This window comes from Rhodamnia argentea, chromosome 6, assembly GCF_020921035.1.
Source record: "Rhodamnia argentea isolate NSW1041297 chromosome 6, ASM2092103v1, whole genome shotgun sequence".
In the NCBI taxonomy this organism is placed as follows: Eukaryota; Viridiplantae; Streptophyta; class Magnoliopsida; order Myrtales; family Myrtaceae; genus Rhodamnia; species Rhodamnia argentea.
In genome coordinates, this window is record NC_063155.1 from 28,636,613 (window position 1) to 28,661,738 (window position 25,126).

General features: G+C 40.6%; 2 protein-coding genes and 1 long non-coding RNA gene across 4 annotated transcripts in view; 2 read left to right on the forward strand and 1 right to left on the reverse strand.

Annotated features, from left to right (window-relative positions):
- The window catches only part of LOC115757354 (DNA (cytosine-5)-methyltransferase CMT3-like), a 266,289-nt gene that overhangs the window by 174,088 nt on the left and 67,075 nt on the right, over positions 1–25,126 (forward strand). The window lies entirely within an intron of this gene.
- On the reverse strand, positions 308–7,078 carry LOC125315666. Its single transcript, XR_007198946.1, has 3 exons — positions 7,065–7,078; positions 1,679–1,694; positions 308–467 (listed from the first exon to the last, which is right to left on the reverse strand). It is a non-coding gene; the product is annotated as an uncharacterized LOC125315666 (long non-coding RNA).
- Positions 20,490–24,648, forward strand: LOC115756106 (type IV inositol polyphosphate 5-phosphatase 9). The gene is made up of 7 exons (XM_048281407.1): positions 20,490–20,841; positions 21,063–21,170; positions 22,086–22,380; positions 22,820–23,004; positions 23,529–23,637; positions 23,918–24,069; positions 24,181–24,648. The coding sequence occupies exons 1-7, from the start codon at positions 20,663–20,665 to the stop codon at positions 24,425–24,427; spliced, it is 1,275 nt and encodes a 424-aa protein (XP_048137364.1). The 5' UTR covers positions 20,490–20,662; the 3' UTR covers positions 24,428–24,648.

The window sequence follows — 25,126 nt, forward strand, 5'->3', positions numbered from 1 at the left end:
TTTAAAACCATCGTTTTAGTGCCAAGTCCGATTTGCTCCTCCGAAAATCTGACATGACATTATTTTATTATTATTTGAAGGCGACGTGGCATCGACGAGGTCTAGTCTCGCAATTAAAAAGGTAAAAATTTAAAAAACGCTAAAATTAAAAATAAAAACTTAATTTGCTTTAACAAAAATACAAATTGTTTTTTGAAAATAATTTGAAAATTTAGGTTAATTTTTTTTAAAAAGTAAAAACTCAGAAAAAAAAAAAGGTGAAGTAGCCCTCACCGCCTGGTTCTCCACCAGATTTTTGTTTTAAGTTTAAGGTTTTTTTTTAAAACTTATTTTTAATTTTATTTTAAATAAATTTTGTATTTTAAATAAATTTAATTTTTAGCTAATTTTTAAATTTGAATTTTTTTTATTTGAATTTATTTTAAAATGCAGAAGTCCACGTGGCAGCCCACATGGATTTATTTATTCTTTAGATGTCATTTTTTATTAAAAAAATAATTATTAATGACATGTGACAATTTTAGCCTGAAATTCTCATTGGAGGCACCAAAGTGAACCTTTTGTCTTCGACTTGGCACTAAAGTGATCCGATTGAAACTTTTGGTACCAAAGTGATCTCCGTACACAACTTTTAATACTAAAAGTGTACTTTTCCTACGAAGAAAGTAACAATGCACATCGGAGCATCAAGCGGGAGCAACTTTTTATATTGCTAGTGAAAATACAGAAAACAGTGACATTTTCTGATAAAATAATTTGGTTTGTTTTGCAACTCTAATTAATCTTATCTCGATGTGTTAGTTAGCTCAGATCAATTTTTTTAGCACAAAGCGGGTGTGTGTTTTAACCTATATCTGAGGGGTTAAATGTGCATACCCTATGTTGTTGAATTTCATCTCATTATGATCTTAATTTGTCGAATCCAGTAGTATTACTATGTTGAGTTATTGATTAACTAGATATCTACAACGATTCCAAATCCGACGTACATATTATCTTGATTGATAAAAGACATGTCTTATCAATAATACGATTCCCATATCTTCTACACTCTCCAAAACCATGAAGCAGGCACGTGGCGGCTTCAGAAGCCCCATCTCTCATTATGTTTCATGCAAAAGAAACTATTGCTATGCTTTCTTTAATGTATATGTATACAAAATCCTAAATCCTAAAACTCAAAACCCCAACTCCTGTACTATTTTGAATTATTCAGTATCATCAATTAACATGCATTAACATATTAAAATGCAAAGTTGGAAAATAGAAAACATGCAATACCTTGAAAAGCCTGAGGAAGAATGTGGCATGCACAGTGAGTGCGGTGCTTTGTCTCGATTTCAAACCCTAATTTTCGTTTGTTTTGGAGAAGGACAAGATTGAACATTCGACGACAGACAAAACTTTAGGAGCAATCATGCAGTGTACGTTAAAGACTAGAAATTTCAATATTATGTTTATACCCATGAGAAAATTACCAAAAAAGTCTTAAACTTATTGTAATTATGTCAATTTAGTCCTAAATTTTTTTTTGTCAATTGAATCCTAAACCTTTTGCATTTATGTCAATTTAATCCATCCGACCAACTTTAATCGGTTGATTCTGACGTGGATGCTAGCCGACGCTAACGTCGCAATTTTTAATAATATGCTAATATTTTTTTAAAAATTTTGTTACTTTTTGTTTTTTTATTCTTTTGTTTTCTTCTCCTTCTTCCTCTAGCCAGTCGCTAGATCGGCCACTAGCTAGAGGGAAGGGGAGGCGATTGGCTGGAGGAAGACTGAAATGAAAAAATAAAAATAAAAAGAAAGACAAACAAAAAACAATTCAAAAATATTAAAATATTATTAACAATGTCCACGTCGGCGTCTCGTTCATGTCAAGCATCGGCCGGTCAAAGTTGTCTAGATATATTGAATTGATACAAATGTAAAAATTTTATGACTCAATTGACAAAAAAAAGTTTATGACTGAATTAACACAATTACATAGGTTAATGATTTTGTTGGTAATTGTCCCTTTTACATGTAATTTTGCTTCATCATAGCTAACATATGATTGTAACTTACATATGTTGCAATTCACTAGGCATAACTGATAATCATGGAGAGCCACCTTCAAAGTAAATGACATACAATACTCGTAACATTAATTCAAAAGAACCGAGCCGTAGATTCGAGTACATATAAATATTTATTTCCAATAATCGGCTCGAATCGATCGAAATTGAAGTTTGTTTGCATGCGAACAATCCGGACCCGACCCAACGGGAAACTTAACCCCGACTCGACCCAACGTCCCGTTTTGTAAAGTGCAAGATCGTCCATAAAAGCAAGGAAATTGTTGATGGGCAAGATCCAACGATTGGGCTTGGGCTTGGGCTTGTGATCTGTCAAGTGTACATTATCATTGAATTGACTTTTTTTTTTTGTTGGTAAAATTGACGTTTTGTGCATTGTAAGTGTTGGAGGAACAGTTTCTCCCAAAAGTTTGAACTGTTAAGGAACGGAGTAATAATGGATTTCACTAATAATAATGATGATGTTAAGTGAGGCAAACTTGTTCAAGATTGGGGAAAAGTACCAAAAAAGTTCTAAACTTATTGCATTGGTATCAATTGAGTTTTAAACTTTTTAATTAGACTAATTTAGTCTTAAACTCTTTTGCATTAGTACCATAGACTCCATCTCGCCAATTTTGGTAGGAAATTGCTGATGTGGACATCGGTCGCTCGATGTGGCACGATCGACGCAAACATTTACATTTTTAAGAATATTTTAATAAACTTCAATTTACATATATTTCTATATTTTATATTCTTTGTTCTTTGGCTGAGGATTGGCATGGGTTGCTGGGAGACCCTCAATGGTAGAGGTGGCCAAATGGACCCGTGGGCCCGGAATCGGCCCGTTGACCGGCCTGGAACCGGCCCGTTGACCGGGCCCACGGTTCCAACCCGATTTTAAAAAAAAAAAAAAAAGGAAGTTGAGTGAAAAGAGCATTTGGGCTTTGGACCCGGCGGTTCCGAATAGGAACCGGAACCGGAACCGCTGGTTCTCGAACCGGAACCGGCCATCACTACTCAATGGTCATAGGCTAGGTCGGGACATCCTCATTGGCCATGGGCAAGGGCCACAAAACCCTCACTTGATGCGGGGCATTGCGACTTTGGCCAGATTGGGTAATGTTCGCGGGGCTCTCACTCGGTGTCACGCCCCGATTCTCAAGCTCGTAACAATCCCGCCAAATCGCCTCGGGTAAAAAAGAACGACATCTCGGGCATGTCATTGACCCCTTTAATTTTTAACCTTCAATTACACATGCGAAACGTGCAACTCTAAAAAATCAATTCGAACAACGGTGATAGTTAAAAAGACAGTTACATCCATCAAATCGCGACAGTTCAGTAAAAATCACATTGCATTTAATTATCTTTATTAACCCAGAGATGTGAAATATCTACAAGTCCATTCTTCGGGCCACTATCTACAACTCTTAGATATACCATGTCAGAATTAACACGATTCCCAAACTACTCCAATAAGATCCATGCTACTTCCAACTCTTCCGGACTAAGGGCCCGAGAAAGGGTTAACAACGATGTGATGAGATATGAATATCGGTGTGTCAACACCTAAGCCCGGTTAGGGCGTTGATTCGCTCGTACATCTTAACATACAATCACATCATCACAGAGCAGATATTTCAACGACATGCAAGCTTACCCTCCAAGCCACACATAATGAGATGCGTACTCGACTTAACCGTCAAACCAACCAACCCAACTCAAACCATTGGCAAAGCATCACAGCACTTGCATGCACAAGACACCACACGTAGTCTATTTATTATCAGAACCGACCCGTAGGTCCAACACACTAGTCGGTTGGTGCTCTTCGGGCAGGACCAGACATTGTCCCTTATTTCCGGCGACGGCTTCTGATAGTCCATGTAACTCCGTTCGGCCAACCGGAAGACAATGATTGTCGACACGGCACGGAGCTAATAGGAATCCTTAAAAGGCTTCGGTCCTTCACAAGTCTGCGACCGTAAACGAACAGCCAAAAGATAATGACTAATGCACATCTAGCAATTAGAAGACAATGATTGCCAGGACCGACCAACCAAAAGATAATGGTTGTTGGAATTATCCGATTATGTGATCACTCAAGCACTTCGACAACCGGCCAGTTCATTTCTTTGAATTATGTCGAATGCTCACACTCACATGTTCAAATACTTGGCCCAAGGCCATTTTCGTGCAAAACCTTGCAATTTGATCTCATACGTGGTCACATGAATGCGCAATTTTATCGACTAACAAATCAAGTAATCTAGGGCGATTAACCTCTAATTGGATCCCTACGGCAATCAAGATACAATTCTGGCATTCACATCCAAGAATTCAAGAACCAATTAACCAATTGCAGCCAGTTGATTTTTAATTACAATTTTAATTCCAAGTGATAGTCAATCGGGCGCTCGTCTCTGACTTATCGCTCGCTCACAATCAATCAACACAATCAATCAATTCAATCAATTCTACTCACCAATTAGCCACAGATAACATAGCTAATCGACTAATCTTAACTAATTATGGTCATTTAGCCTAACCCACGTTTCTATCTAGTCCAACCGAAATTAATCTACCTAAATACCATAATTAGCTAATTAATCTAATTCCGAACGTAATTAACATCATAACCGAGAGTTAGGGGCTAACTCACCCAAAAATCGGTGGTCGAAGACAAGTTGCGTACTATACTTTCGGATTGAGCCGGATATTGTTCTCGAATCGGTATTGTTCACTGGGGCACTGTTCATGAGCAACGTTCATGGATACTATTCACGGCACCGTTCACGGGCGCTATTTACCGCATTGTTCATGGTCGGCACTGTTCACTGAATAGTAATTTCAGCGGCACGTGTTCGGGACGACGACGAGGCCTCGACAGTTGGGGCGGCGCACGCGGGTACGTGGGTCGCGGGGTCCCGCAGATTCAGCTCATTAGGTTCGGGTGAAGAGAGCTTAGGATCGGGGTTACTGTTCACGACTCCATGGGCTTCGGGTCACCCGAGGTAGCTGCGAGGCCGTAGGTCCTCGGGGCTTAATGTTGGTAGCTGGTAGCAAAACGGCGACGAGATCCGACTGGGTGAGGGTGGAGCGGTGGCCGACGATGGAGGTGGCTGAAGCTCGGCGGGACTACGGGGCTAGGGGGCATTGGCTTCGATGGTCGATCGAGGCTAGCGGTGGCCGAATCCGATGGGGTTTTGGGATTGTCAAAACGCAGCGGAATGTAAATTTAAATCGAAACCCTAGATATGATCCATGCGTATATTGAAATCAATCAAAGTTCAAGGTGTACATTTTGCAGATCGAAGTTAAATTGACGATCGGTTGTGTTTGGATTAACGCTCCTAGTGTTGCGCCTCTACCGATATGCACACACACAAACCGAAGTCTCCAATGATCCAAGTGCTAGCTTACGGATCTTGGAGTTTCTCTCGCTAGATTGCCTTTGATCTTTGAGACTCTCTTAGAGATTTGAGAATCGAGAACGATTCTCCGTGTTTCCCCTTATGTCCTCTTTCGGAATAAGACTCTTTTTTCCAACATGCATCCCTAGGGTTTTTTCCTTGTCTATATATATAGCATCAATATTTACGCGTAATAAAGAAATGGGGTCGGGAGATTCGGGCCCGCTAAACCGCCTATCTCCAATCGTGCGTTTTATCGTTATCTCATAACATACACGATCGCGTAGATATTCATAATAGGAGAATAAATTAAAATCCACTTCTTAAGTAGATCAAGGCACGAAAAAAAATATAAACTCGGTTCGCTATTGTGTACGACCCCGTAGGTTCACTAAACATTAGCAGTGTGCTCAAAATCCTTTTTGGTCCACAAGTCATAAGCGGTCTTTAACAATACATTATGACTACCTAAATATAGTGAATGTCGTTTTTCGACACAACCTAATCCACGACTAATGTTAGAGTATCAACCTTGATTGGTTCCTAGGGCGGACCGCTATACCGCTAACAGGCCGTGGGTCGGACATGTGTCGATGGTGGTTGGCCGAGGCTTGTGTGGCTGTTGGAGTGTCTCCGGGGGGCTTTGACAAGGATGACGGGTGGTGGTCGGGCGTCGGGACCGTTGGGCGGGTGGCGGCCGGCGGTGAAGGGGCCGCGAGATCTCGCAGCTGGGTTGAGCTCGTGAATGACGATAACATGGATCTGTAGAGGTAGGCTGTGGGTGGATGGATATGGAGGTCGTAGAGCTTCTACCGACTGTGAGGCATGGCGTTGGAGGGGGGGTTGGTATGGTGGAGGATGGTGGCGGACAAAGCGACGGTAGTGGTGTGGTGACCGGCGGGCGGAGGTGGTGGTCGTGCAAGGTAAGCCGGTGGGGGAAAGGTTGAACTGCAATCAAAGAAGAAAAGAAGAAGAGGAAGAAGATGATGAATAGTGGAAGGGGGAAGGGGCTCGCGCGGCAGAGAGAGAGAGAGAGAGAGAGAGAGAGAAGGACAGTCATGTGGGGGGTGGCTGAGAGAGGGGGATGAGAGAGAATGAGTGGGTGGGTGGTGATGGGACACCACTTGTCCCATCGCCCATTAAGTCTTTTGACTTTTTGTGCATAAATACGTGAGAAAAATTCTAATATTAGGTAATATAGGACTGGTTGGACATTTGACTCAACCGATAGAAAATAATTTTGATCTTTTCATAAATTGGGCTGGGTCGGAATTAGGCTCAAGCGCGAGAATTAAAAAAAATCCGAAAACGCGGCGATTAAGGTTTTCGAAACCTAATCTAAACCGATCAACAAGTCGGGAATCGTCCAAAATTACGTCTTTGCGATCCGAAATTAGATACCGACTGGAATTCAATATTAATCCTTTTTATTGAATTTGGGCACTTTTTAGATGTCGGATTTTGCAGGGCGTCACAACTCTCCCTACCTTAAGAAATTTCGTCCTCGAAATTAGGCCACTACATGACCTCAAAATGATAAAGGTACCGATGCCTCACAACATCCTCACCGCTTGTCATACAATACTCATTTTATATTAATTCTCATCTCAATTCAGCGCATTAAAACCACAATGCGACCATCAATATACATGTCGGGTTCAAGCCTATAATCCTCAATTACCAACCCGCCACAATTTCGTATTCATAATTCTTTTAGATAGGTTAAATCATCTAACTCTAAAATCCAAAACTAAGCTGTCACCAACTAAACTTGTTGTCCAACCCAATTGTCGATGGCCATATTATATTCATAATTAACCACAGCAATTAGCTATCCTTGCTCATCGATTAACAATCTCTTGACTTCCACACGGACAAGAATTGTTACTATTTCTTCCACCATACGTAATCACATCCCACAACAAGTTCCCTAGCATTTGAATTATTCTTTCGGATCGACCATCCGTCTACGGAAGATAGGTCGTACTGAATTGCAGCTTTATTCCCAACGTAGCCTGTCGGCTTTTCCAAAATATGGCAGTGAACTTGGAGTTACAATCTGAGGTTATCGTTACTAGCACTCCATAAAGACGTACTATTTGCAGTACATACAGCTCAACACATCTATCCAAAGGAAAATCCTTTTGCGCTACTACAAGACGAGCAAACTTTGATTCGAATCATTTCCCTTTCGACTTGTTAGCCATTCCATCTCAATTCCATTGTGATATGCTCCCACCTTCATTCCAGAATCTCCAATGGCAGTAGCGGTTTACTAGACTTACAATGCTACACCTTGACTTATCGGTACATCTAACACTTCACCACATGCTTGGCTACGTCGGCCTTCGAACCAATCCACTGAAAGTGTTGCCACAGATTTTTATAAATCTTCGTGCTAACAGGACCAATACTATAGCTACTACGATAGGTTTCTAGCAAGATTTCTGTCTTAACCAAAACAAAACCCTCATTGTCATTATCTCAAGAACTATGTGGCCCTACTATGCTTTATATGCGTACTCTGATCACGTGTCTTCCTTAATTGCCACATCTCGCAATCTTAATCATATTCTAAGCCATCACCAATTTTAATAACTCACATATTGATCTAGTACACCCTATTATGTCTTCCACTCTTAGCTTGCCATTACGAATTTTCCTTGTTTGACCCTACGGTCTTCGTTCCACGTATTTGCTAAAGTTCTATTAGTTCTAGTTCTCAAACAAAATCCACTCCATCATGACATTAATGAGTAGCTAGTTAACTAGCTTATATGGACCTCAAATCATTCCTAGGCTACTCTAGTTACATAGCACGGGGTTCTCTCTCTAATTCACATTCGGAGGCACAATCGACCTTTACCAATATCGCCACGCATAAAAGTATTATTTTAATGCGGCATCTCGATCCACTCACAATCCTTCATTTAACGCTCAAGATACAATGCTATGCACCTTCAATTTTTTTTTTTCACTTTGAGAATCAACTTTAAACATGTGCAACGCATGATCATCCTCACTACTCATCACATATTGCTTAACTTCACTTCGGTCTTTATTAATCTGAACTTTTTAACCCCACAAGCGATCATCGTATCTCCAGCTCAATTGCCTAACTTTAATCTATAACTTCATGTCCGATCGCGGTCCAAACGACTCTTATATGTATTCAACCACACCAGCCGTTGGTCCAAATGTTGGTTACTCACTTTCTTGCGAATCTTTTCTCATCAATCAGGGCCGTAAATAAATTCGACAACTTAAACCATCAAGGTGCCACATCAATTTAGATTTATAATCCATGATTACTAATCACCACCACTTCAAACAGACTAACCACCAAATTCCAGCAATTTGAGTTTAAATCCTCACGTTCCGAACTTATCGTCCAATCTACTGTCGACTACTATACTATATCCTCAAATTTGGTCGTTGATAATTCAAAATTACAATCATACAATCCAACTAGCCATTCGTCCAAGCGTTTCTTGTTCGCTTCTTGAACCTCACATCAGCAATTAATTAGGGCCTTTCCATAACAATCGGTATCTAAAATAATCGGGAACCGACACAATTTCCAACCTATGACCCACCAAAATTACTCATCAAACTTCACATCCAAAGCCATTGATATGTCATTTCCATCTCGACTTATCGTCCACAAGTAAATCATTAAACCTTAATTACATCCCCTAGTTCAACTCTATGCATAAAACTTCCTGGTCTCGTTGGCTTCTTTGCGAATCTCCATCTTGTCATTATTCATGATTATCAAAGAAGTCGATAACTAAAACCATTAGAATATCACACAAGCTCAAACTTATATAACCCATAATTGTCGGTCGTCTCTTCAACACTCATTTTTATGAGTTTGACTTAGCTTGGGTAATCGGGTCAAGAACTTGGTTATTATAGAGAATATTCTCACAAAATGTCTATACTAGCCCCTCGATGTTAAGATACTTTGAACCTTTGTCACTATCGGCGGCTTTGGCCATTCCATGACCGCTTCGACCTTAGTCGGATCCACATATATCCATTTATTAGAACTTTCATTACCTAAGAAAACCAAACGAGTCAACCGAAGCTGGAACCTACTAAACTTGGTAGGCAATTCATGCTCTCTAAGGGTCCTCACTATAAACCTCTAATTCCACTCATAATCTTTAGAACTCTTTGATAACACTCAAAATATCATCTATGAACACTATCTCCAATCAATCCAAATATTCCTTACACACCCTATTCGTTAAGTCCATAAAAGCAGTAGGAACATTTATTAAACCTAACATCTCCGTAAACTCATGGTGTCCAAAACACGTCCTAAATGTCATTTTCGATATATCCTCCTTTTTAATCCTCAATTGGTGATATCCTGTTTGCGGGTCTATCATGGGAAATATCGAAGCTCCTTGCTGCTGGTCAAACAAACCATCTATCCTTGGCGGTGGGTACTTGTTCTTGTTCATCACCCGATTAAGTTGCTAGAAATCAATGCGCGACCTCAACGATCCACCCTTTTTCCTTGCGAACACACAAATGCTCCCTATGGCGGTGCAATGGAGTGGATAAATCCTTTATCCCGCCATTCCCGCATTTGCACCTTAAGCTTATTTAAGCTTCGATAGTGCCATCCTATACGGCGCCTCGGAGATCGACTCCGTCTCAGTGGCCAACTCAACTACAACCTCTATTTTCCTTTTTGCGGCAACCCTTACAATTCTTAAGGAAAAGCATCCGGAAATTTACACACCACATTGATGTCTTCTATCCTAGGTTTCTCGATCGACGTGTCAACAATAGATGCTAGGTAACCTTGACAACCACTCTCTAATATACGAGTCGCCTTGAGCGACGAAATTGACAAAATCGGGGACTCCTCCAATTCCATCAAACTCAATACTAACCCCATTCATCTAGTTAAACTAAATCGTCTTGTGATAACCATTCTTCGTAGTTCCAAGACAATTCACACTAAGAATAACATCAAAGTCACATATTGCCATCACGATCAATCTATCCTCTTCTTGTGACCACTTGTAATCAAATTACACCCAAAACATCCTACAGCAGACACCACCTTATCCTTTAGCGGCATTGGAATCCTAAAGATCGTTTCCAAAGGTTCCAAACTCAAACCAATTAGTTTAACGGACTACACTCCTAGCAGGTACCTTATAGGGCCCCGCTCATCCCCAATGCTATATTAACGAGAATTCACTCCAGGCCATGACTAGATAGATCGAGCCGACCTTGCTCTGATATCACCTTGGGCGGGGTTGTCACGTCTCAATCTCCGGGCTCGTAACAACTCTACCAAATTGCCGCGGGTAAAAAAGAATGACGTCCTAGGCACGTCATCAACCCCTTTAATTTTAACCTTCAATTACACATGCGGAACATGCAACTCTCAAAAATCAACTCGAACAACGGTGATAGTTAAAAAGACAGTTACATCCATCAAATCGCGACAGTTCGGTAAAAATCACATTGCATTTAATTATCTTTATTAACCCAGAGATGTGAAATATCTACAAGCCCATTCTTTGGGCCACTATCTACAACTTTTAGATATACCATGTCAGAATTAACACGATTCCCAAACTACTCCAATAAGATCCATGCTACTTCCAGCTCTTCCGGACTAAGGGCCCGAGAAAGGGTTAACAACGATGTGATGAGATATGAATATCGGTGTGTCAACACCTAAGCCCGGCTAGGGCGTTAATTCGCTCGAACGTCCTAACATATAGTCACATCATCACAGAGCAGATATTTCGGTGACATGCAAGCTTATCCTCCAGGCCACACATAATGCGATGCGGACTCGACTCAACAATCAAACCAACCAATCTAATTCAAACCATTGACAAAGCATCACAGCACTTACTTGCACAAGACACCACACGTAGTCCATTTATTATCAAAATCGACCCGTAGGTCCAGCATATTAGTAAGTTTGTGCTCTCCTGGCAGGATCAAGCATCGTCCCTTACTTCCGACGACGGCTTCTAATAGTCCATGTAACTCCGCTCGACCAACTAGAAGACAATGATTGTCGACACAGCACGGAACTAACGGGAATTCTTAAAAGGCTTCGGTCCTTCACAAGCTGCGACCGGTAAACGAACAGCCGTAAGATAATCATTGACGCGCATCCAGCAATCAGAAGACAATGATTGTTACGACCGACCAACCAGAAGACAATGGTTGTCGGAATTATCCGATTATGTGACCACTCAAGCACTTCGACAACCGGTCGGTTCATTTCTTTGAATTAGGTCGAATGCTCACACTCACATGTTTAAATACTTGGCCCAAGGCCATTTTTGTGCAAAATCATGCAATTTGATGTCATACGTGGTCACATGAATGCGCAATTTTATCGATCGATAAATCAACCAATCTGGGGTGATTAACCTCTAATCGGACCCCTACGGCAATCAACAGACAATTCTGGCATTCGCATCCAGTAATTCAAGAACCAATTAATCAATTGCGGTCAGTCAATTTTTAATCACAATTTCAATTCCAAGTGACGGTCAATCGGGCTCTCGTCTTTGACTTATTGCTCGCTCGCGATCAATCAACACAATAAATCAATTCAATCAATTCAACTCACCAATTAGCCACAGACAACCTAGCTAATCGACTAATCTTAACTAATTACGGTCATTTAACCTAACTCATGTTTCTATCTAGCCCAACCGTAATTAATATACCTAAACACCCTAATTAGCTAATTAATCTAATTTCGAACGCAATTAGCGTCCTAACCGAGAGTTAGGGGCTAACTCACCCAAAAATCAATGGTCGAAGACGAGTCGAGCACTAGACTTTCCGATCGAGCTGGCTCTTGTTCCCGGGTCGGGTATCGTTCACGACCTGTTCATGAGCATTGTTCACGAGTACTATTCACGATATCGCTCACGAGCACTATTCACGGTGCTGTTTATGAATACTATTCATGATACTGTTCACGGTATTATTTATGAATACTATTCATGGTACTGTTCACGTAACAGTAATTTTAGCGACACGTGTTCGGGACAACAACGGGGCCTCGGCGATTGGGGCGGCGCATGTGAGTTTGTGGGTCGTGGGGTCCCGTTGGTTCAACTTACCGGGTTCGGGTGAAGAGAGCTTCGGATCGGGTTACTATTCACGGCTCCATGAGCTTTGGGTCGGTTGAGGTAGTCGGAGGGTCGTAGGTCCTTGGGGCTCAATGTTGGCGACCGGTAGGGGAATGACGACGGGATCCGACTGTGTGAGGGTGGAGTAGAGGCCGACGACGGAGGTGCCTCAAGCTCGACGGGACTACGGGGCTAGGTGGCAACCGCTTCGATGGTTGATTGAGGCTGGCAGTGGTCGGATCCGGGTCGGATAGGTGTCGACGGTGGTTGGTCGAGGCTTGTGTGGCTGTTGGAGTGTCTCAAGGGGGCCTCGGCAAGGACGACAGGTGGTGGTCGGGCGGGTGGTGGCACAACGGCGAAGGGGCCGCGAGATCTCGCACCTGGGCTGAGCTCGTAGACGACGATAATACGAACCGGCGGAGGTGGTCTGTGGGTGGACGGAAATGGAGGCCACAGAGGTTCTATGGACCGCGAGGCGTGGTGTCGAAGGGCTGGTGTGGTGGAGGACGGTGGTGGACAAAGTGGCAATAACGGTGTGGTGACCGGCGGGCGGAGGTGGTGGTCGCGCAAGGTGAGCCAGTGAGGGAAAGGTTGAGCTGTAGTCAAAGAAGAAAAGAAGAAGAGGAAGAAGATGATGAATAGTGCAAGGGGGAGAGGGGGCTCGCGCGGTAGAGAGAGAGAGAGAGAGAAGGATAGTCACGTGGGGGGTGGCTAAGAGAGAGGGGGAGGAGAGAGAATGAGTGGGTGGGTGGGTGGTGATGGGACACCACTTGTCTCATCGCCCATTAAGTTTTTTGACTTTTTGTACACAAATACTTGAGGAAAATTCGAATATCGGGTAATATAGGACTGGTTGGACATTTGGCTCAACCAATAGAAAATAATTTTGATCTTTTCACAGATCGGGTTAGGTCGGAATTAGGTTTAGGCGCGAGGATTAAAAAAAATCCGAAAACGCGGCGATTAAGGTTTTCGAAACTTAATCTAAATCGATCGACAAGTCGGGAATTGTCCAAAATTACGTCTTTGCGATCCAAAATTTGATACCGACTTGAATTCAATATTAATCCTTTTTATTGAATTCGGGCACTTTCCGGATATTGGATTTTCCAGGGCGTCACACTAAGGGCCGACGAAAGTCATAGCGCCTTCGCCCGACCCAAATCAAGAGAGGGCATTGTGGCCATCGCCAAGTCCGGGCGAGGAGATGAGCGAGTTCCCTTGCCCTAGTGGCTAGCAAGGGCGTGGCAACCCTCATGCACAGCCAGTGAGAGCCACAACGCCCGCACCTAAGGTCGGCCCATTGCAAAAAAGGAAAAAGAAAAAAAATAAAGCATAGAAAATAAAAAAGTACAAAAAAACTATAAAAAATCAAAACATTACTAAAAATATCCACGTTAGCCTAAGATGTGCCGCTTAGGATGACCAGTGTTCATGTCAACGATTTCTAGTTAAAATTGGCAAAATGAACTCAATTGATACCAATGCGAAAATGTTTATGACTATATTGGTCAAATTAAAAGATTTAGGATTGAATTGGTACCAAGCAATAAGTTTATGACTTTTTTTGGTTTTTTTACTTGAAAATTGTTACATTCTCAATTTGAAATAAATAAGTGAATTAAACTTGAAAAGCTATGATTGGACCTGTGAAAATGGTCATAGACCCATTTCTTGACCCATATTTTATATGGATCAGTCATACTTAGTACATGTGTCATGAGTGTGTTTAGAAGTAAAGCTCAAAACAATATGGCCGTTAAATGGTTCTGCAAATTACTTAAACCCAACCTACCTTCATGACTCTCTTTTCAGTCGATCCCGCACTCGCTCATTCCGTACTCTCACCTTAATTTGGGTGTGAGTTTTCATAGATTTATTGAATATGAAAGTATTGTAACAATATATCTCGTTTTGAGTATGAATTAGGTCGTGTATTGATCATTAGACTTATATTATATATAAATGGGTGGGTCAATTTGGATTGGATATTTTCGATCCGACCTAAACGCGGTCGAGCCTATCCATTTGATATCTAGATATGGCTCTGATTGGCCCTTTAATTTGAGGGGAGAATTGCACTACAACCACCGAACTGACGGCATAGGTTATTTTTATTATTATTAAAAGATTTCGCTCCTTCGAATGAGACCGCTTTGCCTTACATCTCTGTCTCACGTTTAACCACTTCCATAAAAAGCACTGCTCACGTAGGCTCCCGACTTCACCATCAGGAAGCAACAAGGCTTCTTGACAATTGCAAAACGGCTTCGCTTTCGCTCGAAACCACGAGAAGGCTCGAGATCACCCTCGGTATTTTGCGTCGCTTGTAATCTATTAAACAACAAACGGGGCATCATGGAAAGATCCTTCTTTTTTTTTTTTTTTTGGCTTTGTTATTGAGGCTTCTAATCTCATCCTCAAACTTCTTGAAGGGCAGATGTCAACACGGAAACTAAAAAGGACACCATAGAATTACACCTCTAACGCTCAACAATGGTGGGTGATATCCTAATGCACGGCAGACGTATGAGAGAGAGAGAGAGAGAGAGAGAGAGTCCTGAGTTCGACATTGCTGAGGTCAGTGTCTCGAAACGACGATGAAAGTCATGACTTCGATTTGTGTGGTTGCAGGTGAGTGTGGTTATCAATTCTCACCCCCAGTTGCAGAATCTTTATTGATTTCTGCAGATTCATTGCAGCAAACAAAGAAAGCTTGCGTGCATTATAATAAGCAGGCAGCTAATCTCGATCACCCCCTGCATGAAAGTTGGACTGATGCGTCTTCAAGTTAACAAGAGGGAAATAAATAAACGTGATGTATTTGAGGTCTGAATCTTTCCAAGGTTAGGTTAGAAACTGTTGCGAGGTCATGCAAGTTCTTTAAGCATTTCCATTACACGACAGAGTTCGTGTTGTAACCCACGTACGTAAGAGGCATAAAATACAACAACTTTGTCCGGCGGTCCCCCTGGGAGAACATAGTTTATTGTATTGAACCAATCGCACTTTGATTTGGTTAGCCCAGTATATTTGAAATGCTTGTTATATATGAAAACATGAGAATACTATATTCTGAAACACCATAAGATCAGTAATATGGATTGGTAATGAGAGTGTAATATCCTACATTTTCAAGCAAGTTGGAGTATTGCATACTAGTTTTGGAAGGTACGTAAGTGAAAATATGTGGAGGATTCTTGGGGATATAGATCTATATATGAAAAATATGATTATTATTGTACCTATAAATTTTTTGTCATATCGTTGAGTTAATAGTTAGTAAGAAAGTGAACAATCAAAATATTCGAATTAAGAGTAAACATGAAGACATTGCTTCGTTAAGAAGCTACCACCATTATAAGCAGAGATTAAATTGTGAATATGGGCATGAAGTTGGAGTGTTTTCTCGAAAGGGGCTCAAAATGGATATTTGTCTCAATTAAGGGCTTAAAGTAATCAAAGTTTCGCCAGCCCATAGCACATATATCTCACATGCCATTGTTTTTAATCATGATGGGGGCATTTTCATCCCGGTGCTTCTTTTTTCTTTCTATTTTTCTTCATTCACCTACTTCTTCGTTCTTCATCCAAGACTCTTCGATTCTTCTTCTTCTTTCCCGTACATGGCGAATCCTTCATCAATCAAACAAGCTTGACTGCGATCGACGACGGTGACTTGGGCTTGGACAGTGGCTGGAGGACATGACGATAGACCCAAAAACCATGCCCTAGGGCTTGATTTCAGGCTTAGTTTCAAGGTGATTCAAAGCCAAGCGGCGCTGACGAGCTCTTAAACGGCAGTGTGACCATCGGTGAATGACGATAATAGCTTGGTTCCACGACGACAAAGCTGGCTGTTCTTAGCGTGGTGCAGCTCAAATCATGTCCTAAAGCTCGATTCTAGCAGCGATTTCCTCGTAGCGTGGCGACAACATTGCCTATTTGTGGTCTAATTTTGGGCGGTTTTAGACTTATGCGCGTGAATTGCGGGTTTCGATTTGGGATCTACAGTTTGGGATTGAGACGGTTGTTGGCGGCTGCAATGTGGAGTCCTGCCGTTTGCTTCGATTTGTGGTGAGGTCGCTCGGAACTGAGGCAAGTCAAGGCATAGGATGACTTTGCTTTTGCACGCAACTGTTGCAATCACGGTTGTCTCGAGCAATTTGCAATCGTTGGGTAGATTTCGGTGAATACATCCTTGATGATCTGTCGTAGAAAAAATCTAGGCTCATTGTAAGTTCGATGTATTGTTGGGGCGAGTGTACGAAGGGACATAGCGTTTGTGGAAGGAAGTTGCTAACCTGATAGTATTGTGAGTTATTTTTTACCACACTATCTCCCCATCAATAGTGCTTCATGCAAAACACGCTGTGATGGTGTGCAGGTATACGGTTTAGACTGTACCGTTCTTGACGGTATTATCAGAGAATCATTTCTTTTTGTGAAATTATGGGGATGCGGCGGAAGTGAGGAGGATGGTGGCTGGGCGGCTGCATTTTGGTGGGTTTAATTTTCTTAAAGTTGTCAATTTGGACTTGGGATTAATAAATGGATAATTATGGAGGTCTTTCAACTAAGTCAATGAAGTGGATTTGGCTAGAATCGAACGGGAAAAAAGAAGAAGGAAATCTGTTAATGACTAATGAGAAAGGTGACTTGGTTTGGGTTAGGAATTGCAGAGCACAATTTCCAGTTTCCATGCGAAAATCATTATGTGTCCTTTTTTTTGGGTCAAAATTTATGTGTCTTGTTCAATGCTTCTCTTTCTTGTCAATATCCTACCAGTAAAAAAATTATCATTGAAGCATATGATAAATAGTAAAAAAAATAAGAAAGAAAATGAAAAAAAAAAAATCTTTCGACAAAAAACCCCATAAGCATGGCTTGAAAAATGGCATGTGAGATGCATGTGCTTGTCGCTCGGCCCTTGTTTGAGACTAAATTGGCCATTCCGGACCTTTATTATAGACAAAATTCACTTTGGGTCTTTTTTTGAGAAAATACTCTCACTTCAGATCTTTATGTGAAATTTTCCCTTATGTAAAGTATTAACCTGTATATTCTAGAATTACTCAATTTATGTGGTTAAAACAGATTGTCACATTTAGGAGGAATTGACTCCACTCAACTTCTAGAAATTCTCGCCCGTATCTATAATTTAAGCAAATGCCGATTTGACCTTACTAAGTTGTAGCCTTTGGCGTCCTGGTGAATTCTTTGAACAAAATTTGATCATTATAGAGCTCTAAAAACTTCCAAGTTACAATGAAAGATTCCAATTTATAAACATTTTAACAAAAATATAGAGAAGGGCGAGGGCGACCCTCACCTGCGGCTAGCGACCTCCACTAGCCATCGACAATGCCCGGCGATGGCTGGTGAAGGGAAAAAGAAAATAAAAAAATAAAAAGAAGAAAATGAAAAAGTAAAGAGGGAAAAAGGCAAAAAAGTAAAAAAAAATTGAAAACAAAAAAATTGAAAATAATTAAAATTTATAAAAATTAATCCATGTCGGGATCGGTCGTGCCACGTAAGATGGCTAGTGTTTATGTTAGCCATTTTGATCAAAAATTGACCGGATTGACTTAATTGGCAAAACGTAAAAATATTTAGGATGCAATTGGCAAAATTAAAAGATTTAGGATTGAATTGAATTGAATAGATTTAAAAAATTTTGACAATTTTCCCCATTTAAAGATGTAGTATAGATAATTTGAAGTTCATTTGCTTTCATCCTTGATAATGTTTCATTTTTAGCTTACAATAATGAGTAGGAAAAATTCCAAATAAGGACTGAAAGTTTCATCGTTTTCTCAAATAAGGATCTCAAGTGAGCTTTAGTTTAAATAGAGGTTGACCTTGCTAGCCGGGTAAATATTCCGACCAATCAAGGCCATTTTCATCCAAAGATAATTTAAACTTAAAATTTAGTTAAATTAGATTACATTAAAAAAGAAAAAATACAAGCGGGAGGGGGCTGCGGGGTGCCCTCACCTAGGTCTCGGGGAGGGCCGTGGCCATTTACAAGAGGGTAGCGACCCTTCCCCGGACTAGGGCGAGGGCCGGCAACCCTCGACCATATCCGAGAGAGGGTCACCACCCTCCCTTGGTTCTAGCTAAACCGGCCATTGCCAATGCCCACCGGCAATGGGGTGGCAAACCATAGGTGGAGGACTTGAATTTTTTCCTCTTTTGAGTTCTTTTAAGCTTGCTTTATTTTTTAAGAAAATATTTTGCATTTTTAACCTAATTTAATTAAGTTTTTGTGCAAAAATTAAGATCCAACATCAAAATAACATTTAGGCAAGGCCGGTCCTCGCCTATGGATTTTGAGATAGTCATCGGTGGCCGAAAAGGAAACAAAAAAACAAAAAAAGGAAAAAGAAAGAAAAAAGAAGAAGTCAAGGTTGAAAATTCCGTTGACTAGCCAATGAAGTCAGACATTTTTTTTAAACTGACATTGTCACTCTAGGATTTTACTTGAAATAAGGTTCATTTCACGGCCTTATTTGAAACAAGATTCAGGTTAGGATCTTATTTGTAAAGATAAAGGTATTTCAAGCATTTATTTGGAATTTTCAAGATGCATACGAACATGCTATCGATGGGCTTCATGACTCATCCTATTCTTGCTATTCTCCGTGCAAAGTTTTTGCGAGGTATGTCTTTGTCCTCTTGTATATTAGGTTTTGAATATCAATCTTTTGTACCTTTATTTAGGCGTTTAGCTATTTTTATAGTTGCATATTTTATCTTTTTATTTTCAATTTACTGAATTTTATGGATTCTTTATTTATCTATTTTTTCTTCTTGATCATCTAACATCATCTTAATGCGAGGGTAAACATCTGATATTCTTCAAAGCTGTGTGCATAGAAATCAATGGCAAACGTTACTGAGCAATATAAACGCTCTACTCCTCAAACAAAAAGAAGAATGAATTTTAGGTCAATTAAAATTAGTTTGGGAATTAATTATGTAACGGTCTTAGGTGACTATTATGCTAACGATTTATTGTGAGATCCACTCTTTTACATATTGACATTTTCACAGTCACCCAAATACTTGCTATACTCGCTAAATACACACCGAATGACACGGCGGATTGCAACTAATTGGACTGTGAAACAAGTTTGCCATACTTGATATCCATTAAATTCCGTCACTTTACTTGCTACATCAATTTCGTCCGTACTGATATTAGTATACTTAACATCATTTCACTAATTAGAAAAATTATTACTTGTGCCACGTCATCCAACGACACCGCGGATTATCATACTTAAAAATCCATTTCTTGGGACACGTCCACTTGCGCTATTAAAGTCTGCTGTACGTAAGATGATCCTTCAAATCAACTAACAAGCTGCTCAACATACGGACAAAATAAAAAATTATCTGACTCCCACTTGGGTAAAAGAAAAAATTCAATTTTATTTTCCATACGATTGTGTTTTCCTTCATTCTTGAGATTGGACAAAATAAACTCCAGCCATAACTTTAATTGATGCGATGCATAGAAACTTAATTACTAAATCATTTAAGAGACGTGCGTGTTTGTAATTCAATGAAAATCGAAACTATATAGAAGTGATAACTGAACTAATAGAGGATCAATGTGCAAATAATTGGCGGATAGCATTGTTTTCTCTAATATGATTGAATGAAATTCATTTCAATCGAGTCGCTTGGTAGGTTACAAATATGAACGTGACTTGCATTCGAATTTAACTTAAAATAAATGTGGACAATGCTTATACTTATAACCCTAACCAATCCCCCCCCTCTCTCTCCATTTCTTTAGCATCTGGATTGGCTTTCTTATTCAATCAATCCTCCCCAGTCTCCTCTACCTTCCAATACTGCTCTCTCTCTCTCTCTCTCTCTCTCTCTCTCTCTCTCATACATATGCCAAAGTCCCAGAATTGCAAGAGTAAATGCAACCTTCTCTGCATGTTCCTTATTCACAGGGGCTTGTAATAATATCTGCTATCCATGCCTAATGTACAGGGCCTTGCTGATTTTGATCAGGTAAGCCATCATCATGTGGACCAGACTGGTAGCTAACAAGATCCTGAAGATGGGATTGGGGAGCAATAACTTCGTCGCCGATTACCCCATCGACGTCCCAGACTCTCTCCTCGACTTCCCCATATTGGAAGAACCCTCCTTGGGCGGTGGCAAGAACATCTTGAATCACCACAAGGACACCCTCAAGTACAAGTAAGCATTTCGAAACTCACCCTCCTGTGTAATTTCAGTTTCCCACGTCCTTCTTCCGTTGCCTGGTGATTATGCATTTTAAGGTCGCTGCAGAGCCAAAGTTTTATGTCTGCATATTGAATTCTTTAGCAGCTTCAGGTTATAAAGAAGGGTTTACAGTCAAGTTTAACATGATAAAATTCTAACTTCGTTTGTTGTTCCTTCTCTCTCATGGAGTTTAGAGTTTTTGTTAGTACTTGGAACGTGGGCGGGACAGCACCGGAAGAAGATTTGGTGATGGAGGACTTCTTCGATACGAGCGGTGACTCCTACGATATCTACGTTCTGGGGTAAGTAGCAAAACGAAATGGGAAAGCCGCCTATTTGCAGGAAGAAAAATCAAAACGACAAATTGGATGATATTCGTGATTCTAAATTTGTAGGCCTTCCATTGGCACACAGAAAAACCAAAATTAGAAATTGGACTAGATAAGTGATTCTTGCATGGATCAGGTGCTTTTGCAATTGGATTACTTTAAAAGAGACTGACGTGGAATGAATCATATGCTGCATCAGCATGCTCTATAGATAGTACTGTAGATGAACCAAAAAAAAATGCAGAAAATATACATGAGAATATGCTCTACTGGTGGGGTATGTTAGCCGCGATTAATACCCTTATACAGCGATCTAAGATAATCACGTTTAGATGCATGAATTTCAAATTCGTAAAGTTGAAGAATTGACGCACCTTGTTTAGGATCCATCGTTCTTGATGCGGAATTTGCGACGATCCGTTGCTCAAGAGCTTCTCCTCTATGAACTCCTTTATCACCGGCTTCAATAAGATGGCCTCTCACGTATCGCTCCCGACAACCCTTGATGTGAGGTTATGTTGACATTAGGGTTTAGAGGAGAGACTCGAGTTCTATTTATACATATTGACACATTATCCCCTCATTATAGATAAGGCTTATCTCAGCCCATACTATCCAGTCTCATATTCAACTAGAATTAGGAAATCTTTTATCTATCTTTATTAGACCAATTAATATTTACAATAACAATTAATAAAGTCCACATTGAATATTAAAAATATATTCTAACAAGGTATAGTAGTATTGTCCTCCATGTTTTTCTTTTCTCCTTTATAGTGATCGATTTGGTTCGATGGATCGAATGGCTTAAACAATAATTTCTCGAAGAACTCGGTAGAGATCGACTTCTCATGTGAAGAATATCTCCCTTACCCTTGTTTGATTCAGATTTCAAGAGATTGTGCCGTTGAAGGCGTCCAATGTTCTAGGGTCCGAGAACACGAATATCTGCATGAAATGGAATTCGCTCATCAGAATGGCCTTGAACGGAAGCCGGAATTGTCGCCATGGATCCGACTGTGAGAAGAAGAGGATGCACGGGCCAGAGTTTCGTTGTGTTATCAGCAAACAAATGGTGGGGATATTCATCTCGGTGTGGGTTCGCGGCGATCTCCGTCCCTACATTAGTCATCCGAGCGTTTCGTGCGTCGGTTGTGGCGTTATGGGCTGCCTAGGCAACAAGGTAATGATAGGTACTCGGTTTTTTTCGGTAGATTGTCCACAGCATGTAGATCGGAAATGAGATGCTCTATCGCCGTTCACGTCTCTTTCTATGTCGACTTGTTCAGTGTAACCATTGACTCACTTATATAAGGGTAATTGTGAACTTTATGACTCAATATATTAGCAGTTGATAGTCTTCGTCACACCAATTGATACACCGCAAAGTGATAGAAGATCTTCAAAGAATTTGTGCACCTATCTTGGTTTCTCATACATGAGATGTTGCTCGTAACGGCGCCAAGATTAAGATGGGGAAAAACGTTCTTAATGCAAATATCCACACAACAAATATATATATCTTATGGTACGTGTATTACTAGTATACTCTACGTCGAGCCACACGATATGAGAATAAATATTTCCATCTTATTTCTTCTTAATTTTGGATTAATTTGCAGGGGTCGGTTTCAGTTCGGTTTCAATGGCATGAGACGAGCTTCTGTTTTGTGTGCACTCATCTTGCCTCCGGAGGCAGAGAAGGCGACGAAAAGTGTCGGACGTCCAATGCGGCAGAGATTTTATCCCGGACAACCTTTCCTCGGGGCCCTTTGCTTAATTTACCTAGGAAAATTTTGGACCACGAGTACGTGAAGCTAAATTTTTAATGCTTTGCTGCTTCGTTTTCAAACCGCCTAACCAATTCCTCGTTTATTTATCGGTTGCTCCTATTTAAAATGTTCCTTCGCTAGAAACCATGAGGATAAGACGGGGTTATGCACATATATGATGCGCTAAATTAATCATTATTGCATGTTCACAACTTTGCATTTGTCTACATGGACGTTGGACCGCCAAAGAAGATCAATTAGTGTTGTTCTCCTTGTTTCGTCACTTAAACTATTTTACGTGATTTTAGTGGTTGTTGAGGAATTATTTTATTGGTTCTCCAACCAATTAAGTTAAGTAGTTAGATAAACCGTCCCAAAATGATGAAACCTTAGTTGTAAGCCTGTCTATTTGCTGTATTATCCTATAGTTTAAACAAAGTTGACTGGCTAATCGATGCGTAAACAATCACAATACCCTGATTAGCAGTTCCTAATCAATATATTAAGCTTCGAAATATTTGTGTTATCTCCGTTGATTGTGTTTGGTATATGGATGCAGTCGGGTTATTTTGCTCGGGGACTTGAATTACCGGATTTCCTTGCCAGAAGCGGCCACGCGAGAACCGGTGGACAGAAAAGAATGGAATACATTGCTAGACAAAGACCAGGTAGATTTTCGAAGTTTTGTTAGATTGAACGATGCGAAATAGTTAACTCTCGAAGTAATTTCATGATAGAATATCATTGTGCTCACAATAATTGGAGATTATCTTTCATTACTATCCTTAACTACGTATTGAATTATGTCGCTAGTACCACATACATAAGGAATCATATTGGTCTTTGTATATTCTATACTCATGATAAAAACCCTAATTCTCAGGTCACATTGGTTCGTTCTAAAAGTCATCTTTTTTTTTTTTTTTTCACTTTTTTGGAAAACTGAAGCTGATGATGGAGCTGATGAACGGGCAAGTGTTACAAGGTTGGCACGAAGGGAAGATCAAATTCGCCCCCACATACAAATATATTCCGAACTCTGACTTGTATTACGGATGCTTTCAACGGAAAAAGGGAGAAAAAAGGCGTTCTCCAGCATGGTAAATTTATTTTCTCGGACTTCCGTCGTTGAGAACTCGAAAAGAATTAAGCATAAAAAGGTTCTTTTCCTTTCCTTTTATGTTGTTAATCTGTTTTCTTTTGTTAAGCAGGTGTGACAGGATAATTTGGTGCGGGAAAGGATTGAAGCAACATCTGTACACACGGGGCGAATCGAGGCTGTCCGACCACAGGCCGGTGAAGGCAATCTTCACCGCGGAGGTCGGGGTTTCGCAAACGTTGAGAGGTCTTCAGAGCTTATTTCTATCCAAACGGTTCAATCAGCTCACGACCCGATTCGAGGTCTCGTCCAAGGACGATGGATTGCTATGTAAAGGCCGGTCCAGCTTCCAAATTTGAGGTCATCATCGCTGCAGTTACAGCAATATACTGAAGGAAGTATGGTGATCAGGGTGACGTTTATATTTTAACTTAAGAGGGAAACCTGAAAGCTTCTTGAATTTACCTGTGTTTTAGTTTGGCGAGGAGTGTACAGTGAAACCTATATGTCTTTGTTATGCATGTATGGTTGCGTAATGGAAGATGTCCACCTCATCTCTCTCTTTCATCGGATTTGAAAATTAGGGTTTTGTTTTGGTCCAACGATTGCGGTAGGAAATAATGGGCAAGAGGATGCTTCCTACGTTCTCGCCCTGTTAGGGCCTTGGCGTGCTAACCCTCCATGCAGGCCAAGATTGATGTATGATTAAGTTAAACATTATTAGCCAATGATTAGGAGCAGCCCGGGGATCAAATTGGTTGGAGGATCCTAACCGCAAGATTTGTCCAAATTGGAAGATTAGGACACACGTAATTAAACAAAGAAGCTTTGGTTGGGCCATGGTTTTGCATGGAACCACGGAAGAGCATCGTCGCTTTGCGTATGCATCATCTTCGATGGCTTATTTTATGCCAAGTAAAGGGACAAAAACTGATGATTAATGGCAAGTTGGTATGGGAAGATCATGGCTGTCTTTAGGCCAACAGCCACTCTGGTTCTATTGCATGGGTCATTTTGACTCGTTCCGACAGGGACTGAACGTGATACATTAGTTTAGA